Source organism: Oryza sativa, chromosome 11, assembly GCF_034140825.1.
Source record: "Oryza sativa Japonica Group chromosome 11, ASM3414082v1".
Lineage (NCBI taxonomy): Eukaryota > Viridiplantae > Streptophyta > Magnoliopsida > Poales > Poaceae > Oryza > Oryza sativa.
Window position 1 is genome coordinate 30,999,884 of NC_089045.1, and position 22,048 is coordinate 31,021,931.

Here is a 22,048-nt window from a genome sequence, read left to right on the forward strand (position 1 = left end):
TAGATCTGTCTGTGAGGCCCTCCTCTCCAACAAGTGGGTCAGAGAGACATCCAGTTGTACCATATCACGACGAGAGAGCATCTTTGCTGATACGTCGAGCTTTGGACCTTGATATGCAATGCTCTCCTGCTAGCTAGGGCAACAACGCGACAACATCGTCTGGAAACTCACCACAAATAGGGAATACAAGGCAAAATCAGCTTACCAGCTCCTATTCCTGGGGGCGGCAAGGTCAACTTTCAATGAGACAATATGGAAATGATGGGCATCGCCGAAGTGCAAGTTCTTCACATGGCTGGTCATACAAAGCAGAGTCTGGACAGCAAACAGGCTAAAAAAAGTTGGACAAATCAGCAAATATGCCCCTCTACTACACCACACAGGAAATGGCATTGCACCTCTTTGCACGTTATAGACTCTCCTGCCGAATCTGGGTAGTGATTCAGTGGTGGACAGGCTTGAATTTGAACTAACAATCTTGGGATGACTATGCCTCAGTGGAGGAGTGGTATACCACCTCCCGCATACACCTCATAACCCGGTGAAGATGCTCAAGCCTCTTCTGACCTTCATCGCTCGGGAAATTTGGTGCGAGTGCAATGTCAGTATCTTTCAACATGTCGCCACCCCACATGTCACAATCATCGCCAAAATAAAAGAGTGGCAGCTGCATAGGCAAAAGTGGGGGTTGTCTACCTTAGGGGGTTCGCTGTTTCGGGAAAAATTACCTAAGACTCTCTTTTTGTGGGTTCCTACCTATTTAGAAGCCATGTACCTATCTTTTGCCCCTGCTCTATCAGTATACACACGAGGCAAAACTTTTGCCTTCTTTTCAAAAAAAAAATCTTAATCCGTATAATATACTCTATATACAAGAGGAATCAGAATGTCATCTGCAATATGCAGTGCCCCAACTTTGAACGATGCATGGATGCGCGCTTTTAATTAGGATCGGAAGTGCACGCAAAAGACAAAGAACAGATATGATCACTTCGTCAGTTCGTCGTCCTCACTAGCTAGCTAACTAGCTATACGTACTGTCGATCAGCTTCTAGCTAGTCTTTGTTAAGCTATACTAATATGTAAGATTAATAAAGATGCACACAGTTGGACATAACTGATTGTCCTATAACCTTTATATATATATATAATTATTTTAAGGATCTAATTTAGAATTTCAACTTTCACGGTGTAGGAATAGGGCTGGATATGATCAATCATATTGCTTGAATCTAGGTAATTGATACTCCTAATTAATCATGTAAAATTTCTAGTCTAGCCTGAACTGATAGTAATCGACACATTGAGCTAAGGTTCAGAACTGCAGATCAGCTTTTAAGTATATATGGAGGGAACGGGAACAGTATAAATAATACTAGGAAGAAATTAAAATGCATGGTAAAAAGAGATCGATCAAATTTGACCATAGAAGTTGTATACAAACACATACAATACAATACAAAATCCTAATACCGATATGATCGAATCGACTGGATACAATTCTTCAGAAGAGAATGTAATCAATACACTAATATCAAGCTTAATTCTTCTACAACACTGGCATACATATATTTATATGCACTGCACGCATTTGGAAGGAGGGAGAGAGAGATGTAAGCATGCTGGGCCTTGCAAACTAATTAAGAAACGAATTGATCCAAGAGAAGTCACAAGGGGAAGAAAAACTGAGAAATTAAATGAAGAAGCCAGCTAACAAGACCTATATATATATATACGGAGAGACTAGAGTGATCCACACTGGGGTACTTGTCAATCAATTTCATGCAGATTAATTAAGCGTGCACAACAGCTTTAGGAGGAGTACTAGTCCCAAGCCTAAGCTCTAGATCTAGTACTGATCCTGCTTGTTGATGCTGCTGATCCCCAACCACAAGGGCAGAAGCAGAAGCAATTATAGAGCTAGGGCTTGCGGCGGCTGTTGTTGGTGTGATGATCAGTACCTGATGATGATGATCTCCTCCTTCACATGACGACGGCAGCTGATCCACCAAACCAAGCCTCCTCCTCTTGTACCTTCTCCCGGCCGGTTCGTCCTCGTCCTGATCTGCAACTACTTGTACTTGCTGTCTCGGTACCCTCTTCTTGATGGTTTCTTGATCTCTTGCTAGCAGTAGTATGTCGTTACTGCAAGTAGTATTATCGGTGGAGGTGGTGCTAGGTTTAGAGAAAGAGGTATAGTAAGGGCCAGCTTGCTGATCTTGGGGTGCTTCAGCTTCTTCTTCTTGGTGGCTGGGGGAGGAGGAGGAGGAGGTCTGCCTCTGTCGGAGACGAGCCCGGTCGCGGCGGTGCACGTTCATGTGGCCGCCGAGCGCCTGCGCCGACCGGAACTCGCGCTGGCAGAAGCTGCACGTGTAGAAGCGCGGCGGCCACACGCAGCCGCCGAGGTTGGCGTTGGCCGCCGCATCGCGCGCGAACGCCTGCTCCTCCCACGACGCCGATTGCCTGATGATTCGTCTTCTCCCTGCCGATCCCCACATCACCCACTCCTCCTCGCCTCTTTGCTCCTCCATTACTGCTGCTCTGCTATGCTAGCTAGCTGTGGATCGATCGAGTTCATTAAAGCAGCCAAGGTACTACGTACTAGCTAATTAACCTCCTCTCTTGATGTTCTACTGCTGCAGCAGCAGCCAGCTGCTAGCCGAGTAGTAGCAGAGATTGAGTACTCCACTAGCCGGCTTACTAAGTAGCACTAGCTAGTACCGATCGACAATAATCAAGCGGCTCTAGCTCGTCTCAAAATAAATAAATCTAGTACATATTGAATGTGACGATTCTAATACTACAAATCTAAACAGGCTAAACCAACTAATTAGAGCGAGTTGCGGTGTGTAAGAAGCAATCAGTCGACCGAGCAATCAATCAAGAGGTGCATGCATCTCCGTGTGCAGCGAGAGACACACTTGACGGTCGACGATGACAGAAGACTACGCATATTTGCAGGAGGAAGAAATTAGGAGAAGACTAGTGGAACGAAGTCTCGCAAGCTAAGCTAAGCTATAGGAGAGGCCGGCCAGCCGGAGAAGAATTAAGCAAGGATTGGATCAGATCAGATCGGTGTATATATGTCTCATGTGTGTGTGCGCGTACAGTGTATGATTGGATGACATGTCTTCTCCTCGATCAGGTTTTGTTCTTTAGGTATATATTGGTTACTGCACTGTGCACATGTGGCCTGCTAGCTCCTCTTTAATTTATTCATTCGTTTCCTTCTTGGGTTTATTAATTTCAGAGGAAAAAATATGTAGCTTAATTCATTATTTAATTTGCTATTATATATGTATAGAGGGAAGCAAATTAATTTCTCTCACACCAGTGGTGTAATTAAGATGTTTTTTTATTGGACAAAATGTAAAATCCAGGAGCATATATATAATTGGAGAATGCGTTGTCCGGCAAAATCATGTTTTTAAATTATATATTTGTTGGTCGATCTTAACTAACTGGTCATTGATGTGTCTCTGCAATTCATTCAAGGCAATCCTAGCTAGCTAGCTAGTCATCCTAATCTATCGAGGTGGTAGTGTGTCTCCATCGAATCTGGAATTCTAAATTGATTCTCTTGCATATGCATATATGTACATGTTTTCATTGAAATGCCGGTAATAGTTTTTCTTCTAAAATCTTTTCAGGTAATAATTCAGTTCGAAGAAGAGTCCACTGAAAGAGAATAAACACTGATAGCTAGATGTTGTTGACAGTTCAATAGGCAAAGGCATCCGAGGTGCTCCCACCCGATTATACAGCATCATCGATGAGCTAATGAGAGGTACATGTCGCCAAAAAGAGGATTTTAATCACTTGAGAGAATGTTTTGTGTGTATCGTTTTCTCTAATATAAATGGTTATGAAAAATTTTGATAAAATTTGACAATTGTAGAGTATAGTGTGACATCTGTTTCCACCAAAGTTCAAATTCAATCTACACACAGTGTCGGTACTGTTTATACGTTAGATTTGTCGTCTTTTTTGTGTGTGTTTCTCAATGTAAGTTGAGTTTAGAGTTAAATTTTTCAGAGTGGTATATATGTATATTGTATGAACGTTGTCATTTTTTTAAGAAAAATTAATAACTTTTTTGGATGGTATTTTTGAACAAATATTGAAGGGACATCTCTCGAGGACTTAAAAGAGTTCTCTATACAATACCAATGGATTTAGGTGCACGTCAGCTATTCGGTGAGAGAAGTTCAAAATTATTCGTGAAATTTTTTTTCTCAGTTAAATACCCAAACGACAACAGGATGTTTTGGCCTTTTCATCCATCGTTTAGATTTACTAATATCCATATGAATTTAAACAAATATAAAACACATACATGGGTCCATACATGAAACTATTTAAAACTTAAAACATTTTATAATATGAATAAGAGAAAGTTAGTACTTAATAAACCCTAAGTTCATGTAATACATATAAATGTTTTTGTATGAATGTTTCTATGAGTCTTGTTGGAGTTTAATTACTCGAGGGGTAAATCTGCCTTTAATTAATTTGAGTGATGGTTCAAGCTACTCCCTCTGTTCTATTTTTAAGTGCAGATATGATTTTCCATGCACGACTTTTTGACTATCCGTCTTATTTGAAAATTTTTTTAAAAAATTTAAAAACATAAGTCACATATAAAGTACTATTCATGTTTTATCATCTCATAGCAATAAAAATACTAATTATAAAAAAAATTAAATAAGACGAACGATCAAAGTTGGGCACGGAAACTTATAGTTGCACTTAAAATGGGATGGAGGGAGTAGCTAGCTAGCCTGCGTGGATTAATTTAGCTAATTATTTTTCATGTTGCAGTTGACCTCTCAATCTACACTACTACTCCTATCTATCAATCTGAACATTTACACATTTAATCCGTCTAGATATCTAGCAAGTCATGCCCCAGATGCTAGCTAGCAGGTAGCAGCACTATATATTGTTGGCTGCAGGAAGGGACGCCAAATCGATTACACATCGCGACATGAGTTCTTCATTTGAACAAGGCACCTAAATAGTTAAATTAAAGCAAGAAGTGGCGTTCTTGAGATGGACAAGATCAGAACCACACGGAATCAGAATTGTAGATCGATTTGGTAGTGTGTTAATTAGCATGACATCTAGCTAGCAGCTGGTATGTTTTCTTCTCACTGTCCTACACTCTGGCCTCCACCTGATTATACTTAACTCCACTATTTAGTCGACTACTAGCGAGTAGTCGCTAGAGCCATAAAAAGTTGATGCTTGTGAGATGCGTTTGTCTTGTTGCTTGCTTAGCCTGATTCATTTTGTCTTGTTTTCTCACCGCTTTTCCACATCCGCGTTCCGATATCTTATTTCTTTAATTTACTGAGCATAGCTAGATAATCTCTAGTGATCGGTTGATTCACATTGTTGGATTTCTTCGGTTGTACTTAATGGCAGTGCACATTATTTGCTTTCATTGTCACAGATAATATAAGTTGGTATTTCATAAATTGGCATAGTCTGTCATCGATCTGATCTGACTGTATAATAGCGACTCATCACAGTATTGCACTGTAAATCTGTTTTGCTCCATGCTTGCAGGCAGCATGGCAGCACTGATCAAGAAAACGAAAAGGACAGGTTAAATTCACAAAAACAAAAGGTTAATTTGTCCAGGGAGGGCCAAAGGCTAGCTGCAACTGTAGATACACATGCATGCATTTCGAATATATAGATAGATGAGATGAAAGGGTTGGCTGGCAGTGGCAGCGCAACTGTTAACTGGCCCTCCTGATAGATACTACAGTATATGATCAATGATCTGTGAGATAGTAGTAGGATCTTTAATTTTCTCTGTGCAATGTGCACAGCACAGGGAAGGAGGGGTCACTGTTGGTTGGGTATTAGTGCTGGCTGGGCAGGCACAGGCAGGCAGGCAAAGATTCTTGTGCTCTTGTCTCATGTTCTCAGTACTCTGACTGAAAGCTGCTGCACACTAAAATTAAGATTGTTCTCATGTGCTTTGCTCTGGATCAAAGCAGCTGCCTGCCTCCACATACAGCATCTCACGCATCGGGCAGACGGGTGGACATTTCATCTTGCACCACCACTGCACTACTCCACTACTAGTATGCAGGGTTCTCAAACCGTTTTGGGTGAGATTACCTTCATCCCACGGTTTCAACTGTTAACGTAGTAACCGTACGGTTACCATAACAACCTTGCGATTAACACGAAAAAAATGGAGAAGGTTACTATACGTGATAACCGTGATAGCCGCATATTTTTTATACCCTGCTAGTAAGTAGAAGTAACTACTTAATAAAGCAACCTAAAACTAAAGGGGGCATTTCATAGGGGCATTTCATAGTACAATGAATCTGGACAGATTTATTGTGCTTTAAAAATACTCCATCTGGTACTAAGTTGCTATATTATACGACGAAAGAAGTATATTTTAATATGGTACTAAGTTGCTATATTATACGACAAAAGAAGTATATTTTAATATGGAGGGAGGCGCTAGCCCGTTTGCACCCCTACCTATTCCTAGTGGTGGCAAGGCTCAGAGTGAGCGTGAAGGGTGGCGGCAGCCGGGCTTGGCTCAGAGCAATTGAGGGTGTGTTTGGTTGGGCTTTTCAATCAGCTTTTACTTTTGCAAAAGCTAACCAAAGAGCCCAAATGCTACAGCTACTTTTGCCCAAAGCCAGTTTTTGGTCTACTACAAATCAAAAGCACCTCTACCCCCGCTTTCACCTGCTTTTGGGAAAAAAAAAATTACCCAGCTCTGCCATTACCAAAAAACGGTTCGTTCTTTTTCTCCAATCGCGTCGCTCCTCGTCCTCCTCACTTCGCCGTCACCAAACAGACCACGCCACCGCCGGCGCTCCTCCTCCCCGTTGCCGTCGCCGCCGCCCCTCCTCGCCGCCGCCGCCTCTCCTCCTCGCCCCGTCGCCGCCGCCGCTGCTTCTCCAGCCAAGCTACCCGCGCGTGCAAAGTCGTCGTCGTTCGGTCGTCGTTGGCGGGCATGGGAGGTGCTCGCGGCGGATCTCCCTTGCGGGCAGAGGCCGTGGTCATCGGCAGCAGCAGCCCGGCCTTCCACTAGGTGGACCCGCCGATGCTCCGCCTCCGCTTAGGCGCCACGAGCTCCGCTCCCAGCTCCAAATCCCTCGCGGAGCCCCAATGCCACCCTGCTGGACGACTGCTTCCGCCGCAGCGCAAGGCTACGGCGCGGCGGCGTGATCTGCTTGGCGTGCGCGTCCGGGTCGGTGAACTTCCGCATGAGCTTGTCTGACGACGCCTTCGCCACGTGCTGCACGGACACCGTCCCCCGCCGCCGCCGCTTCTCCAGCCGAGCTGCCCACACGTGCGAAGTCGTCGTTGTTCGGTCGTCATCGGCGGGCATGGGAGGTGGCCATGGTGGAGCTCCAGCAATGGCGAGCACGCGTGCGCAGTGGCCTCAGCCTTGCCGCCCGCGACTGCCTCCACCGCCGCCCGCGACTGCCTCCGCCGCCGCCCGCGTCTGCCTCTACCTCCTCGCCGAGCCGCCACCGCCACTCCTCCTCCAGCCGAGCTAGCAGGTCGCGCGTGCGAAGTCGTCGTCGTCAGCCGCCAGCATGCTCATTTTCAAAGCTAATTTTCAAAAAAATCCTCACAGCTACTTTTTCAAAGCTACTTTTCAAAAAAATCACAGTCGACAGCTGCTTTTTTAAAAGCCACAGCCCAACCAAACACACCCATTGCTGGCCGAGGCGGGAGTTGTTCGGTTCGGATAGAGGCATGGCATGGCCGTAAGCCGGTCACAGCGCCCAATTCCTTGGTCTGATCGACGCGCCAGGGTAATGCTAACACTGTGTCCAATTGACACGTAAACTTGACTGCTATTAATTAACCCTTCATCAGGCTACGCAGTATACATAAAGCCAGCAGTTATAAAATATAAACAAACAAACAAACAAACAAACAAACTTCGACTTCGAGATCGATAAGAACGAGAAAAAGATGATAAAACCAACAAAAGCACCAAAGTAACACGCAGCACTTTAACCAGTAAACCTCATCTCAACGTTAACTCACTAATCTGACAACTTTCTGATTCGAATAGTTCACTTCTGTCATGGCATGTACCCCCGTCCAAGCAAACCACAAAATAGCACGCATCAAATTAAGCTTATGACAAATTACATCATGGTGGCCTCCAGAAACACAAAGGTCTCATGATGATAGTATAGTGAATTTGGGGAAAGAAAATCTAAACTGTAGGATCATCTCAGGAGATAGATACCTGTGGCTAGGACACCTATTTCCTCCCATGAACACAATGCTATCACCACTGCGAGATGTCAAACCCTTGTTTCGATGATTTGGACAAAGAGAAAGAGAGTAGCCCCCACAATTTACAAATGCTTCCCGTCTTTCTCCTCGATAGCCTTGGCATTGCGGTAATCCTTGTCCGTGCCAAACAGCCTATCACAAACAGGAAGGCTCCTCATGTAAAGAGTCAGGTAAACATGCATGATTACACATAGCAAAGTCAATGATTTCTCACCAGTCCATGTAAACAAAAGTAGAGGCGTAGTTTCCTGATTTGGTGTAGAGCACACGGTGATGATAGTCATGAAAGTCGGAGCTGGTCATAGGAAAAGACGGCATTCAGGACACCAATAGAGTCCCCATACCATTTTATATCACACTTACAATATCTAGATTACTTACCCTCCATACAGTGGCAAGAAATTTGATGGGCTCCATGGGAAATGGTATCCACTGTGAGCTTCAACTGTCTCCAATACCCTCAACACCATCCACAGCCATAGAGTGAACAAGTGCGGACCAGTGAGGGCCGGACCAACAATTGTGGCGAACCCAAGGAACAAAATTTCAGCAGGGTGGGCATATTCTGAAGTCAAGCCAAAGGGTGTAGCATATCTGCCCAGGAAATTGTTATTTAAAAGAACTGGAACAATAACAAAATGTAAAAGTATGAGGCCAAGATGTAGCATTACGTACTCATGGTGAACGCTGTGAACATGCTTGTATAGCCATTTGGTGTGCAGTGCCCTATGTCCCCAATAAAATATAAAATCCTCGAGTACAAAGTAAAAAAGAACTTGAGAAACAATAACCGTCCTGCATCAACATAGGTGGAATGTTAAACATTGCAATAAATGAAGTGCTACCCTGGTTTAAAGATTGAAACTTGAATACCAGTGTGGCAGAGGAAGAGAGCTCCTCAGGCCCATGAATTTGAAGGCAGGGTAGGATAAAACCATTACAGGCAAGTTCACACAGACATGGTACAGAATGAGACGCAGCACACATCTATTCTGGTAAGAAGGGGTATTGCTCTTCTTCTGCAAAGATCCACACAATTTTTTTTTATGAGACCAGATATGGCAGCAAGCAAGTATAAATCTCTGCTGAGTTTCACAGTGTTCAACAGTTTAACTGTTGTCACAGAAGGCCCCCAAAAAGAAAAGGCACAGAGGGGAGCAATGAGTGAAATAGAAAGTAGGGACAGAACAAGAGCATACTCTCTTTTTTTTTAATTAAAAAAAAGGCAATGCATGTTAGTTTCATCAGGAGAACCATAAATGGACAGGAGAGACTTCTCATATTGTTCTTAATTTGATTTTGGGATCAACAAAGTGGCATGGCACCAACAGCTCAAATCGTACTGATATGACTTGTAAGTCGAGCACCGTAAACTGGGAACAAGAGCAATCACAAGCATGCTTTACTTTAAAACTGATTTGTGGTGAAACAAAGTACAACCTAGAAGCATTTAGCGACAGCGAACAGATCTGCCTTGAAACATGCACGCGGAGGTTGAGTATTTCTTGATGACTTGGTGGTATCTGGAAGCAACTTGTTTTCACAATTTTTGACTTCTTGTTCAGAGAATATATAAAACTAAGGTGCAGAGTATACAAGTCAACAGCATATATCTTCGAGCAAGGATATTTATCGACAATGTTCTCGGTAATTACTTTCCCTGTGAATGAGAATTTTCAAGATTTGTAGTAGCCTAGTAGGTAGGGCATTTATATGGTACTTAAAAGTGCAAGAAGAGTTTCCTATAAATGATGGGTGATAGTTCAAGTAATAATATGGTACCTAGCCTACACAACATAGATCTTTTTTTGGGGGAATACGCATAAGGAACACAACAAAGATCTAGTTTTGCCAGATAGATTCAATACTGCATTTCAAATATTTCACTATGTTCGTTTATTAAAAAAAATATTTCAGAAAAGTAGTATTCCACTCTGATCAGTGCAAACAAAGTCATCTGTTTATCCTGACAAAGCTGTAGAGCTTAATCCTCAAAACATTTATTGCCGAAGCATTTCACATACGAGGTTTTTGGTAGTTTGGAACTAGAGTGAAATTAAGCAACAGTTAAAACCATCCCATCCCATAGTCACTGAAGCGTTCAAGGGGCCTTTTGACTTTTTTTTTGGAGATGCTAAGACACACACACACACACACACACAAAGGTGATACTTAATTTCGTTTTCTGCGCACAGTGAGTTTGACTTGTTGCGAGGCATATTGATCAGCGTGGCGTTGGCATAGCAGAAACCAGAAGGCTCCCTGAAGTGGAATTAAGACACTCATACAACTGGAAAAGAAATCATAAATTATTTTTGGTTCCGTGATCCACCTTTCCATGTTGGTTGGGGGTGATTTTGTAAAAAAAAAAAAAAGAGACAATTCCAGTGGGTTTGATCTGGTTGGTAGGTCCTCCATAATAATAATAATAATAATAATTGTGCAAAAAGAAAAAAAAAACCGTAGGTACTGGAGATGCTATGTTGGGGTGGGGTGTAGTAGGAGACGAGATAGGAAAGAATGGATGGGAGAAAAAAGGGAAGGGGACCTGGATCTTGTACTTGGCGAAGAGGCCGAAGCGCTCGAAGAGGAGGGAGGGGAGGCCGGAGAGGAAGAAGACGGTCTCGTGGAGGAGGAAGGTGACGACGGTGGCGAGCTGGAACTCGGTGAAGCTGCCGGTGAGGCCCTGCGCGCATTGTTGACAGGATGAGATGAGAGATCTATCTATCCATGTATCATATCGTATATAATCTAATCTATGATGAGAAGAGCAAATCGAAAAGTAGAAGAAAGGGTTGGGTTGGGTTGGGGACTTGGGGGGTAGCGTACCTCCCAGGCGGAGTCGAGGGCGGACGCCGCCATTGGGCTCGCCGGCGAGGGGAGCAGAGGGGCGGGGGAGGGAGGGAGGAGAGAGAAGGGAATGAATGTGAGTGGTGGAGTCAGGAACGGAGGAGGAGAGAATGAATGAATGATCCGTGCGGTGCGTCGTGTCCTCCTCGCCCTCGCTCCTCTCGTGCTTTGCTTTGCTTGTCTTGTCTTGCGTGGCTGCACGTCCACCTGGCCTCAACTTGAGCTGTTTGTTTGTGCATCAATCACACTTGCCCCTCTCCCTCCCTCCCTCCCTCCGTCCACATCTGCCTTCCTTGTTTATCTTTCTCACACTCTGCTAGTGCTCTGCTCTCCACGTAGTAGTAGCACTAGTACAATATACAATCAAATGAACACAAGACAATACTCCCCCCTGCCAGCCAGTGCCCCCGTGTCTGTATATTTTCTTTTTAAAAGTCTATCAAGTGTACTCTGTGCGATCTGAACACTGATGCTCGCACATGGCCCATAGGTGATATATACTGTAGGTCCATCCAAATCTCGATCCATGTTTTACCCATTATTATTATTATTATTATTATTATTATTATTATTATTATTATTATTATTATTATTATTATTATTATTATTATTATTATTATTATTATTATTATTATTATATAGTATATTATAGTTGCTGCTACGCTATACTATCTCTTTCTCATATCAACTAATCGCTTTATTATCAGCTTTGCTTGCTAGGAATATAAATAAAAATCTGCCCCTCACATTTCAACAGTCTGTATTAGTCCCCACGCTCTCTCCGTATTACTCTAATCTCCTCTGCCACTGCACGCTGCCGCCTCCACCATCTCGCCCAACCATAGAAAAAAAAAACATACCAAGCCGGCCCCCAACTTGAATGTCCATTCCTGTAATGTAACAAACCCGTTTGTGCACACAAAAGGCCTTTGCCATCCAAAGTCTCAGGGATACCTCCATAAGCACCCACATAATCATATTACAACACAACACAACAGTTACAATCCTCTAATGTTTACATCACTCAAATGGGGATGCACACCAAGGGATTGCTTCCTTATCAACAACAAAAAAAACCTGCTAAAACACTTCCACCTCATCTCATCAGGTGTCCAGATAGTTTGCAGCCATCATCAGCTCCAGAGTTATCTCCGGTTCAATTTGAAACTCAGATGTCTCCTTCCCACTATCAACCAACCAAACAAAACAACAACCGAGTCACTTCAGTTGACGTTAAACATGAGCGCCTTAAATTTGAATGAAGTAAAATATTAAAACAACATTTGTTACCCTGAGTAAAATATACAAGACACATCTAGACTATCGATAGAGAAATATGACAGAATCAGAGTAATAAACGACTGGTTAGGTTCTCTGTTCTACCCTACAAAAAAAAAATGTAAGACTCATTTTGGTAGCATACCAAACACTCAGATCGAAACCTACAAGACACCTCCATCTCCACCAAAATTTGGCAATGCCAAAACATAAATCTAAAATCTGGACTGGAGAGTATAAGCTAGAAAACACTCAAGATCGCATTCTACTTGATATGCATATGTGCTATTTGAGTTATTTCAGAAGCATATATGAGTTAAGGAAACTGCCCCAAGTTTTAATAGTTTTGGATCACAAAGGCCTCCACAAAATACATGAACCACAAAGTCGATCACAAAACCAGTTGACAAATTGGGTAGTGCAGGGATTGAGAGATACACCAAAGCTAAATCCCTACCATGAAACCATAAAACTACCTAAAGAAGACAACAACCTTTTGGTGCACCATTATTTGAAAGGTGTATAATGCCTTCCACAATTTTAAAATGTTTGATAACCTTATACACTGTACACAGGCTAAAAATAATGTACTGTATGTAAGTTATTTATTGTATTCTGAAGTAACATTTGCATGTTTCATAAATTCCAAACAACCAAACATGAGAGTGCAATATGCTTATATATCTTATAGTAGTTGAAGGTTCCTGGTCCAAAATATCACAGGCAACTATCTCTACCAAGGCTTAGTTCTAGATTTTGAAATGAGATGTATCATTATAAATTTTGAAGGGACTAAAGTATTGATGCAGCTGCTGATGCTAAAGGTTTATGCTTCCCTTTTCAAAGCAGGATATCTTAATGCATAGTCCGATGGGTCTTAGAGGAAGGCAGGATTCGAGCAGTTGAAAAACAAGATAACTGGATGGATTTTTTTTGAAGGTGCTCCCAAGTTATTTTACAACATTTATCCTACATAATCCAATGGCTAATATGACTATTAGCCGCATAGGAGGTTGTCATCACTTAGCACTGAGGGGCAATAAAAACTTTTGACAGCATACCTACAAGGAAGTAATTAGATGCTAAATTAGCATCCCATTATAGAATTCCGGGGGATCATACTTTTCAAAAGGATATAATTTGATCATTTACTTTTATTCCCTTATATCAAGTATAAACATTAGTTAAGGGAAAGAATAGCATGAAATTTATCAACATTTGAACCTATAGATGTTGAAAAAAAATTAGTATCATAAATTAAATGTAGTGGAACATAGATTAGGTGAAATTCAAACAATATCAAATATATTGAATCAATAAACTTATACTTGAAACTGGAGAAATAAAAGTGGATGAAATGCAGACTTAATCTTTCAACATCCTCGAAATTCAGTCCAATAAATCTCGTGTATACAGTAAATCAAATTCAATAGGTGAATGTGTATAATTGTTCGCTGCATGAATGGTAACCAATCCGATCATTTATTGTGTTGACTTGTCTGCCTCTAACCATGGATATTAATGAGTATCAAGCATAAACAAGGTTTTGTTGGCATAGTACTGCCCATAGACATTGGAAGGGTAGGATTAATCCAAACTAGATCCAACTGCATAAGAGTTAGGACTAGTATGGGATTAGGGGTGGTGTGAGGACTGAATGAGGATGTCATGTGGAAAAGGTGGAAAGATTTACCTGGAGTAGTGGAGCGACCAGTAGAAGTACTGGCAGATCTTCTCGAGGATGGGGGTGCTGATCTCGGGGAACCTAACCTCGCCCTCGCGCGTCTCGGAGAAGCCGCCTGTGTTGGATTTGGATTTGGTGGATAATTCAAGGCAATCTAGGGTTTGAGAAAGCAAAGCGAATCGGATCGATAGATGGGGAAGGAGACGAACCGGGGGAGGTGAGCATGTTGCGGAGCGTGTTGGAGACCATGGCGGCCTTCTTGTCGACGACGAACTCGAAGCCCTCGGCGCTGATGAGCTTGACGAAGCCGGACGGTGCGTCGTCGTCGTCGTCGCCGTCGTCCTTGTGCAGGTGGGGTGGGGTTTGGTGCCCCGGCGCCTCTCCCTTCCGCAGCATCCTAGCTTGCCCCCTTCTTCCTCCGATTCTTCTTCTTCTTCTTCTTCTTGTCCCAGGCGAGACGCAGCCACGCAGGAGGAGGAGGAGGAGATCGGAGAAGAAGAAGATGACGGCCAGGCCTGGTCAGGCCTTGTGTGTTGGGCCTCATCCAGGCATATGGGCCCGTCTCCATGTATAGGCCCAACGGCCCAAGCGTAGCGGAGGCTCGGCACCAAAACTAAGGGGGGAAATAGTAAATTTGACAAAAGAAATACTTTTATCAAATTATTATTGGAAAATTATAGATTCAAGATTTAACACTAAGTTTATTAAGAAATGAGGTTTAAAACTTAAGTATCACAAAATTATAGATTTAATAATAAAGTTATCACTGATTACATATTATGGGGTTATAATTATTTAGGCTTTGTGATTAAATTGGTATTAAACATGTAATTTTGTGATAAATTTATGGCTAATATATTTGTAGTTTTACAATAATCTGTATTAAATTTTATTAAAATATAGCGAAATTTACTCTAATAAAAGATGCGAGCACCCATCATTTGGTTCTAGTTAGGCATACCCATTTGGTACTACTTACTTGTTGCTACTAGTTAGGCATTTGATATTAATAGTAGTTAGGTATCGCATCGTATTCCTAATTGATATTCCTATTGTACATCAAGACTAGAGCATCGTATCCCTTACGAAATGAAAATCAGGCTAACATGTTATATATACACTAGTAGAGGGAAGGTATATGAGTCGAATCCGAGTCATTTGCATTACCACTAGTCTAGTGATGTGCATCCGAGTCATGGAACAAAGCAAAAAAAGATGTCCAAACTAGCAGAAGATAATTAACCTGCTCATTTTTGTATGTGCAGAAAAATCAAAACACCGACCAAAAGCAAAAAAACCAATAAATAAGGGTGTAGGGAGTTGTTGAGTTGGGTCCGCGAATCGTGGTTTCCCACTAGCAAGCGCAAGCGCAGGCGCAAACGCAAACGCCGCCGCCGGTATGCCGGAGCACGGGTCGAAGCCCGACATCTCCTTCGCCGGCCGCTTCACCGCAAGCGCCATCGCTGCATGCTTCGCTGAGGTATCCAATCAATCCCCTTCGATTTCTCCGATTTCTCCTCTCCTCCTCCTAGAGAGAGCATTATTATAGGTAGATCGAGAAGGAACCAGCTGACGGATCGATGATTTGGTTCCGATCCGCAGGTGTGCACGATCCCCCTGGATACGGCCAAGGTGAGGCTTCAGCTGCAGAAGAACGTGGCCGCCGATGCCGCCCCCAAGTACCGCGGCCTCCTCGGCACCGCCGCCACCATCGCGCGCGAGGAAGGCGCCGCCGCTCTCTGGAAGGGCATCGTCCCGGGACTCCACCGCCAGTGCATCTACGGCGGCCTCCGCATCGGCCTCTACGAGCCCGTCCGTACCGTACTCCCCCCTCCTTCCCCTCATTTCCTTTTCATCCTGTCGCTATTATTCAACCCCACGCTTCGCAATCGCAACGCAGGTGAAATCCTTCTACGTTGGCAAAGACCATGTCGGGGATGTGCCTCTCACCAAGAAGATCGCTGCCGGCTTCACCACTGGTACTCTACCAACTCTGCTTTGCTTCCCATTCCCAACTAGTACTCACTCCGTTATATGCTGCTTCTTCTCATCTCAGGTGCCATTGCGATCAGTATCGCCAACCCCACTGACCTTGTCAAGGTTAGGCTTCAGGCGGAGGGCAAGCTGGCGCCCGGCGCCCCGCGCCGATATGCTGGGGCCATGGATGCCTATGCCAAGATTGTTAGGCAGGTTGACCTTCTGCTTCTTTCTTCGCATGCGCTTGCCTGTTCCATACCAACACATCATTGCTTGCTTCACATCTTTATTATATTATCCTCAGGAAGGGTTTGCTGCTTTGTGGACTGGCATTGGACCCAATGTTGCGCGCAATGCCATCATCAATGCTGCCGAGTTGGCCAGCTATGATCAAGTCAAGCAGGTTCCGTCCTTGTTTCTCGCAGTGACTGTACCATCAATTTCACAGTTCGCACGCGTCACAGGAAAGATGACACTGTTATCCTCGCCTTGCAGACTATTTTGAAGCTTCCTGGGTTCAAAGATGATGTGGTCACTCACCTCTTATCTGGTCTGGGCGCGGGCTTCTTCGCTGTCTGTGTTGGTTCTCCAGTGGATGTGGTGAGATGACCTTTATGCTCAGTAACCATTTTCTTGTGTACGCCTCGTCGCCTCCCTACTGCAGTTTGTGAATTTTTAGCAATTTTCTATTACACAACTAACTGTAAACATACTTTTCCTTTAATAGTTTCTTATGTATATCTGCTCCTGATGAAACATTGGTGATATTAGTCTTCTTTGGTACCCTGTCAATGCCCCTATCATCAGGAATATTGCTAACAAAGTTTCTATTGTAAATCGTGGAATATAACAGTGTGGCACACTATTCCAAGTCCCAACTAGGAAAATTTAGTATAGTGTACACCTCACATATTTAGGATGTGTAATCCACAGTATTGCCTCATTAGCTATTTTCATAGTCCGGGCTTTGGGAATTGCATGCTTCCGCGATTTATGCCTTTCATTGTTAACACATAGCGTGTCTGAGCTCCTCACATGCCTGTTCCCTTGTTTGTTGACATATATGACTCTTGTTACACATGTATGGAGATTCTGTTGCATTCTTTGTACGGCAATGGAGATTCCTAATTTCTTGTGGTTATTATCAAGGATGTATTGTATACTACTGTATATTTCTTGGTAACTGAATATTACTATATTAGTACCTGGACTGATAAGAAACACATTCTCACAGGTCAAGTCAAGAATGATGGGTGACTCGGCCTACACAAGTACTATTGATTGTTTCGTGAAGACGCTGAAGAATGATGTATGCTCTACTCCCTTACCCTGTTTGAGTTACTAGTAAATAGATCTTGTGTTATCATTCTTACATATTTGTAGATGTTTACCAGGTCTCATACAATAGAATATGCTACCCTGATTTCATATTGGCTGAAAGCATAGAATAGAATGCAATGAACATACCCTGATTTCATATTGGCTGAGCGCATAGAATAGAATGCAATGAACACGAACACTTAGATGATTCGCTGGTTACAGATCCAGCTTGTTTGTTGGAATCTGACTTCTTTATGGTTATCACTATGACAGTGACAGCTACCTAGTGGTTTTAGCTAGTTTTTCTACCAGGACGTTCTTAGGCCGAATTTCTATAAGGCAGGTCAGCACAAGTTATCTCGTTCAATCATGTTAAAGTGCATCTTGGTAGCGACATGGACTTCTTGTGTAAGTGCCCATCTTCATGGGCAGCCAACCAGCGGCAGGAATTGCTGGAATCGTCTTTTATTTCCTTCCTAGCACCTTTACCATTGATCTTGACAATTTTGCATGTGAGGCTTAATCTAGAGATGCACCCTGTTCCGTTGCAAACCTTCTCTGCCATATTACAGATAGCACAAGTATTTTGTTGTTGGGATACAGTAAATATGGATTTATGGGGGGATCAGAGGAGAGAATGGGGGAAGATACAGGAAGAAGGGGTACAGGGGGGGGAGGAGTAGAAGAGCAAGGAGAGTGATTGTCCAGGAAATATTTCTCCGTTACTGTTATGTTACTGGCTGAGCAAGGAGAATGATCGTCTTATGTACCCTGTCACAATTCAGCTCGAGTAAATGACATCTTTGTGCACAGTATAGCTTTCAGTGTTGCAAAGTGCAAACACACATTTTGAACTGTGCGAGCAAGGAGAATGATCGTCTTATGTACCCTGTCACAATTCAGCTCGAGTAAATGACATCTTTGTGCACAGTATAGCTTTCAGTGTTGCAAAGTGCAAACACACATTTTGAACTGTGCGAGCAAGGAGAATGATCGTCTTATGTACCCTGTCACAATTCAGCTCGAGTAAATGACATCTTTGTGCACAGTATAGCTTTCAGTGTTGCAAAGTGCAAACACACATTTTGAACTGTGCTGTGCAAATCTTATAATTGTAATGACTTAGCAGCTGGAAAACGCAGTTTACGTTTCAGCCAACTGTTGTATGCATTTTGAGCATGTAGCTAATAGAGGGTTTTTGTCTGCAGGGACCTCTGGCATTTTACAAAGGCTTCCTCCCAAACTTTGCTAGACTGGGATCATGGAATGTGATAATGTTCTTGACACTGGAGCAGGTAAAGCTGATATCTGAATCTATATTGTTGGATAAAAGTGCAGGGATGTACGCATTATTAATATCATTGTTTTCCCCCTTGTTTTTACTTGAACAGGTCCAGAAGCTGTTTGTGAGGAAACCTGGTAGTTGAAGATTATAACACATGGTTTTTGCCATCGTGGAAAAAGAGGATGCGTACATTTTTTTTTTCTTAATCTTCTCTTACACAAGAAGCAACGGTTAACATCCTCCCTGAGAATTGGGGAACAAGGAAGAAACTTGAATGCTCAATTGTGAGAACGCTGTTGAGTAATAAATCTTAGCGGGCCTTTGCATGACCCCTGACAGAATTGGTGTAGTGCCTTTTTTTTGTGGAGAACCTCTCAATTTGTGGAAAATGATGAAAGATGAGCTGCAGAATTGAGCTCGGTTGAGACTTTTTTTTTCTTTTCCGATTGGAATATGGCCTGGTTGGTTCTCTGTTGTCTACATCGTAAAATGTTGGTTTACTGGCATTCACTGCTTATTTTGCTTTGCGGTGAATGAACACCGTTCACTTGCACTGAACTGAGGTCTGAGGGATCAAGCAAATTTTCCGGAAAACCATAAAATAATTTGAAAAGCGTGAGCAATAGCTTTTATACCGTGAAATATAGAGAGTATTTATATTTCCTGGAAGCCATGAATTATGTTTCTTCTGTTGCCTCTTCAGTCTTCACTGCACAAATCATGAAAAATGGCACTAAACCATGAGCTTCATTGCATAGTTGTATATCAGTATATGAAAGAAAAGGAGCCTTACAAACTGATGAAGGGAAAAGCGTTTTTCTTTTCAATCCAACACATGGCTGATTTGAAGCATATGAGATTATGAGACAGGCTTGAGTCTGGGACTGAATGGATGAAAGAAGAAACATGCATATGTCGTGGTTGGAGGAGATTAATAAACAAAAGGGTGTACTAGTGTAAATTAAGTAAGGTATAATGCACCCGTACGTGGTGGAGGCAATCACCAGTTGAGTTGTAAAACTGCAACAAGTATATATAAGCTGCTATGCTATGCACACTAATAATTTTTGATTGATGAGATTTAGGGCGGCTAAGGGTAATAATAATAAAATTGAGTTCAGTAGTAGTAGAGTCCAAGTGAGGTCCTCGGCAAGGTGGAGGAACGAGGAGGCCTGCTTCCAGCTCCAGCTCCAGAATTGTTGGCAATGGAGTTGGAGTAATCATCCTTGTGAAACTGATACCTGCAGGAGGAAGACGAAGAGTACCTGGCGCTGAAATTCCTCTCAAGCAAAACTTCATCTGCCCTCCTCATCCCCAACCTGCCGCCATTGAATGAGCTTCCAATTCCACTGAATGAGCTTCTTGCGCTGACGCTGCTGTTGCACCGGAGCATCTGGCCGTCGTAACCCCTTGCCCGGAGCTCCGGTGGCGCCGCCCGTGCCTCGCCGGCGAACGCACTGGCAGTGGCACCCACACTGTTGGTGGTGCTGCTCTTCTTGTGCAGGAGGCCCCAGATGCTCCACCCCTTGATCCCCTTGTTCTTAGGCTTGCTCTTTGCCTCTTGTCGTTCCCGGGCCAATAATGGCGGCGGCTCGAAGCTTGGCTGGTGATAGTGGAACGTGTGGGGCTGGTGGTACAGCTCTGTGGCCGGTGAAACCCTGGCATTGGCAGCCGCGGCCACCATCCTGGGGATTTGGTCGCCGGCGTCGGAGGAGGACTTGCGGTCGACGCTCCGGCGCCTCCTGCTGGAGCTGGAGGAGTCGAGGTAGTAGTCCCTTGTCTGGGCGGAGCCGCCGGGCACGTAAGCTCGCTCCTCCTCCTCCACGGGGATCTGGTCGTCGGAGCGTGGAACGAAGAGCGTGGGATGGTAGGACGCGCGGGGCTCGTCCAGCATGGTGCGGGTGGAGAAAGCGTCGCAGGAGCGGCGGGCCAGCAGCGCGGGGTCGGTGGCGGTGGCGGGGGGCGGGTGGTGGTGCTTGAGCTTGGACTTGCGACGCCATTCCTGCCAGCGCTTGCCCAGGGAGCCCAAGGCGAGCTTGGTGTTGGTTGGAGCATCAGCAGCATCGGGCAGGACTAGAGCATCCTGCTGCGGGTGCGGCTCCAAGTAGGATGAGGAGCGGGCGTAGTAGGAGAAGGACTTGCAGCGGCGGAGGTCGGATGGCGGGTGGAGGCCGGCGAGGCGGTCGCGGAGGCAGGCCGGGCAGAACCCCGTCACCGCCACGCCCGGGTGGAGCCCGCACACCGACACCGTCTCCATTATCCAACCACAATATGCCTCTGCAACTGCAACTGGACTAGTAGTAGATTTCTTCTTCTTCTTCTTCTTCTTGCAATTAAACTCTTGACTGAATATGCATGCTGCTAGGTCTGCGTTCGTTGCAGAGGAGGCAAACAAGGCAAAAGAAAACAAGAGGAGCAGAGCAGGCAAAAGAGACAGATCGATCGATGGTCTCTCTCTCTCCCTATTCTTCTTCTTCTACTTGAGTTGAGTCTTGAGCTGCTGCTGCTTCTTCTTTTCCCTTTTTCCCTTTCTCTTTTGCTTTTTTCCCTTCTCTGAATCCTTCTCTTCTTTCCCCACCCTCTGCCTCCTTGGACTTCACTGGACCCCATGCTTGTTTAGCTAGCTTAGCTCCGCATTCCTATAACTGTACCACCATTTTTTTTTCTTTCTTCTTTGTTTTGGATTGCAGTGTTAGCTTTGCTTTTACTTTTTACAACTTTTGATTTCCAACGTATACTCGCTCGCTCACTTACGTATATTACTACTAGTTAGTACAACCCATCTTACCCCTTTGATCTCATCTATCGATCGAGCTGTGTGTGGTTTTAGCACTAGTAGGTGAAATTGATGCATCATATCATGTCATATGTGTGGGTGTAGCATGCAGATTATTAGCTGGATCATGTCGAATTATCAATGGACCGGCCCCTTCCATGCCATGCACTTGCCATCATAATTAATTATTACTAACAAACTACGGGGGTGCACTGCATCATGGATCTCCACGCACGCATGCCCAACTTCGATTCCTCTCCTTCATCACCCTATCCATCCATATCACTTCTACTTATACACTGGACAGAGAATAACCCAATAAATACTGTAGGTAGGATTTTGGATGAATATACTAGCTAGTACTTTCTCTGTCCTAAAATATACTAAAATATAGCTATCTAATATAGAATATGACATTATCTATGTCTATATTTATAGTACTAGATAATATCACATTATATACTAGATAGCTATATTTTTAGAATGGATGTAGTAGTACATTAACCTAATTAATGTGCGTTGCTGTCTACCGTACGTACCGTTGAGCTTCATCATTTAGCCACTCGTCGTACTC

At 43.7% G+C, this 22,048-nt stretch overlaps 5 protein-coding genes across 5 annotated transcripts; 1 reads left to right on the forward strand and 4 right to left on the reverse strand.

Annotated features, from left to right (window-relative positions):
• Positions 1 to 1,392: 1,392 nt before the first annotated feature.
• On the reverse strand, positions 1,393 to 2,671 carry LOC9271775 (probable transcriptional regulator RABBIT EARS). Its single transcript, XM_015760341.3, has one exon. It carries the CDS (start codon positions 2,529 to 2,531, stop codon positions 1,794 to 1,796), a length of 738 nt encoding a protein of 245 aa, XP_015615827.1. The 5' UTR covers positions 2,532 to 2,671; the 3' UTR covers positions 1,393 to 1,793.
• A 5,340-nt stretch (positions 2,672 to 8,011) lies between these two features.
• Positions 8,012 to 11,353, reverse strand: LOC4351226 (very-long-chain aldehyde decarbonylase GL1-11). The gene is made up of 7 exons (XM_015760904.2): positions 11,134 to 11,353; positions 10,853 to 10,990; positions 9,178 to 9,323; positions 8,980 to 9,099; positions 8,686 to 8,898; positions 8,519 to 8,599; positions 8,012 to 8,436 (listed from the first exon to the last, which is right to left on the reverse strand). The coding sequence occupies exons 1-7, from the start codon at positions 11,164 to 11,166 to the stop codon at positions 8,367 to 8,369; spliced, it is 801 nt and encodes a 266-aa protein (XP_015616390.2). The 5' UTR covers positions 11,167 to 11,353; the 3' UTR covers positions 8,012 to 8,366.
• A 667-nt stretch (positions 11,354 to 12,020) lies between these two features.
• On the reverse strand, positions 12,021 to 14,585 carry LOC4351227 (uncharacterized). Its single transcript, XM_015761309.3, has 3 exons — positions 14,326 to 14,585; positions 14,126 to 14,231; positions 12,021 to 12,340 (listed from the first exon to the last, which is right to left on the reverse strand). Exons 1-3 carry the CDS (start codon positions 14,510 to 14,512, stop codon positions 12,259 to 12,261), a joined length of 375 nt encoding a protein of 124 aa, XP_015616795.1. The 5' UTR covers positions 14,513 to 14,585; the 3' UTR covers positions 12,021 to 12,258.
• Positions 14,586 to 15,446: 861 nt separating this feature from the next.
• LOC4351228 (mitochondrial uncoupling protein 1) lies at positions 15,447 to 19,129 on the forward strand. Its single transcript, XM_015761308.3, has 9 exons — positions 15,447 to 15,596; positions 15,719 to 15,928; positions 16,017 to 16,095; positions 16,173 to 16,306; positions 16,398 to 16,496; positions 16,589 to 16,693; positions 17,328 to 17,402; positions 18,622 to 18,708; positions 18,805 to 19,129. The coding sequence occupies exons 1-9, from the start codon at positions 15,516 to 15,518 to the stop codon at positions 18,838 to 18,840; spliced, it is 906 nt and encodes a 301-aa protein (XP_015616794.1). The 5' UTR covers positions 15,447 to 15,515; the 3' UTR covers positions 18,841 to 19,129.
• A 310-nt stretch (positions 19,130 to 19,439) lies between these two features.
• Positions 19,440 to 21,162, reverse strand: LOC9267710 (protein OCTOPUS). Its single transcript, XM_026021113.2, has one exon. The coding sequence runs from the start codon at positions 20,953 to 20,955 to the stop codon at positions 19,816 to 19,818; it is 1,140 nt and encodes a 379-aa protein (XP_025876898.1). The 5' UTR covers positions 20,956 to 21,162; the 3' UTR covers positions 19,440 to 19,815.
• Between the last annotated feature and the right edge of the window lie 886 nt (positions 21,163 to 22,048).

Coding starts and splice junctions, on each gene's coding strand:
- LOC9267710 (XM_026021113.2), bottom strand. CDS start 20,955: ATGGAGACGGTGTCGGTGTGCGGGCTCCACCCGGGCGTGGCGGTGACG.
- LOC9271775 (XM_015760341.3), bottom strand. CDS start 2,531: ATGGAGGAGCAAAGAGGCGAGGAGGAGTGGGTGATGTGGGGATCGGCA.
- LOC4351226 (XM_015760904.2), bottom strand. CDS start 11,166: ATGGCGGCGTCCGCCCTCGACTCCGCCTGGGAG. Junction 8,899..8,979: donor GTTCACAGCGTTCACCATGA/GTACGTAATGCT, acceptor TTTCCTGGGCAG/ATATGCTACACCCTTTGGCT. Junction 8,437..8,518: donor ACTTTTGTTTACATGGACTG/GTGAGAAATCAT, acceptor TGTTTGTGATAG/GCTGTTTGGCACGGACAAGG.
- LOC4351228 (XM_015761308.3), top strand. CDS start 15,516: ATGCCGGAGCACGGGTCGAAGCCCGACATCTCCTTCGCCGGCCGCTTC. Junction 16,096..16,172: donor CGCTGCCGGCTTCACCACTG/GTACTCTACCAA, acceptor TTCTCATCTCAG/GTGCCATTGCGATCAGTATC. Junction 16,307..16,397: donor ATGCCAAGATTGTTAGGCAG/GTTGACCTTCTG, acceptor TATTATCCTCAG/GAAGGGTTTGCTGCTTTGTG.
- LOC4351227 (XM_015761309.3), bottom strand. CDS start 14,512: ATGCTGCGGAAGGGAGAGGCGCCGGGGCACCAAACCCCACCCCACCTG. Junction 14,232..14,325: donor CAACATGCTCACCTCCCCCG/GTTCGTCTCCTT, acceptor AATCCAACACAG/GCGGCTTCTCCGAGACGCGC. Junction 12,341..14,125: donor TGGTCGCTCCACTACTCCAG/GTAAATCTTTCC, acceptor GTTGGTTGATAG/TGGGAAGGAGACATCTGAGT.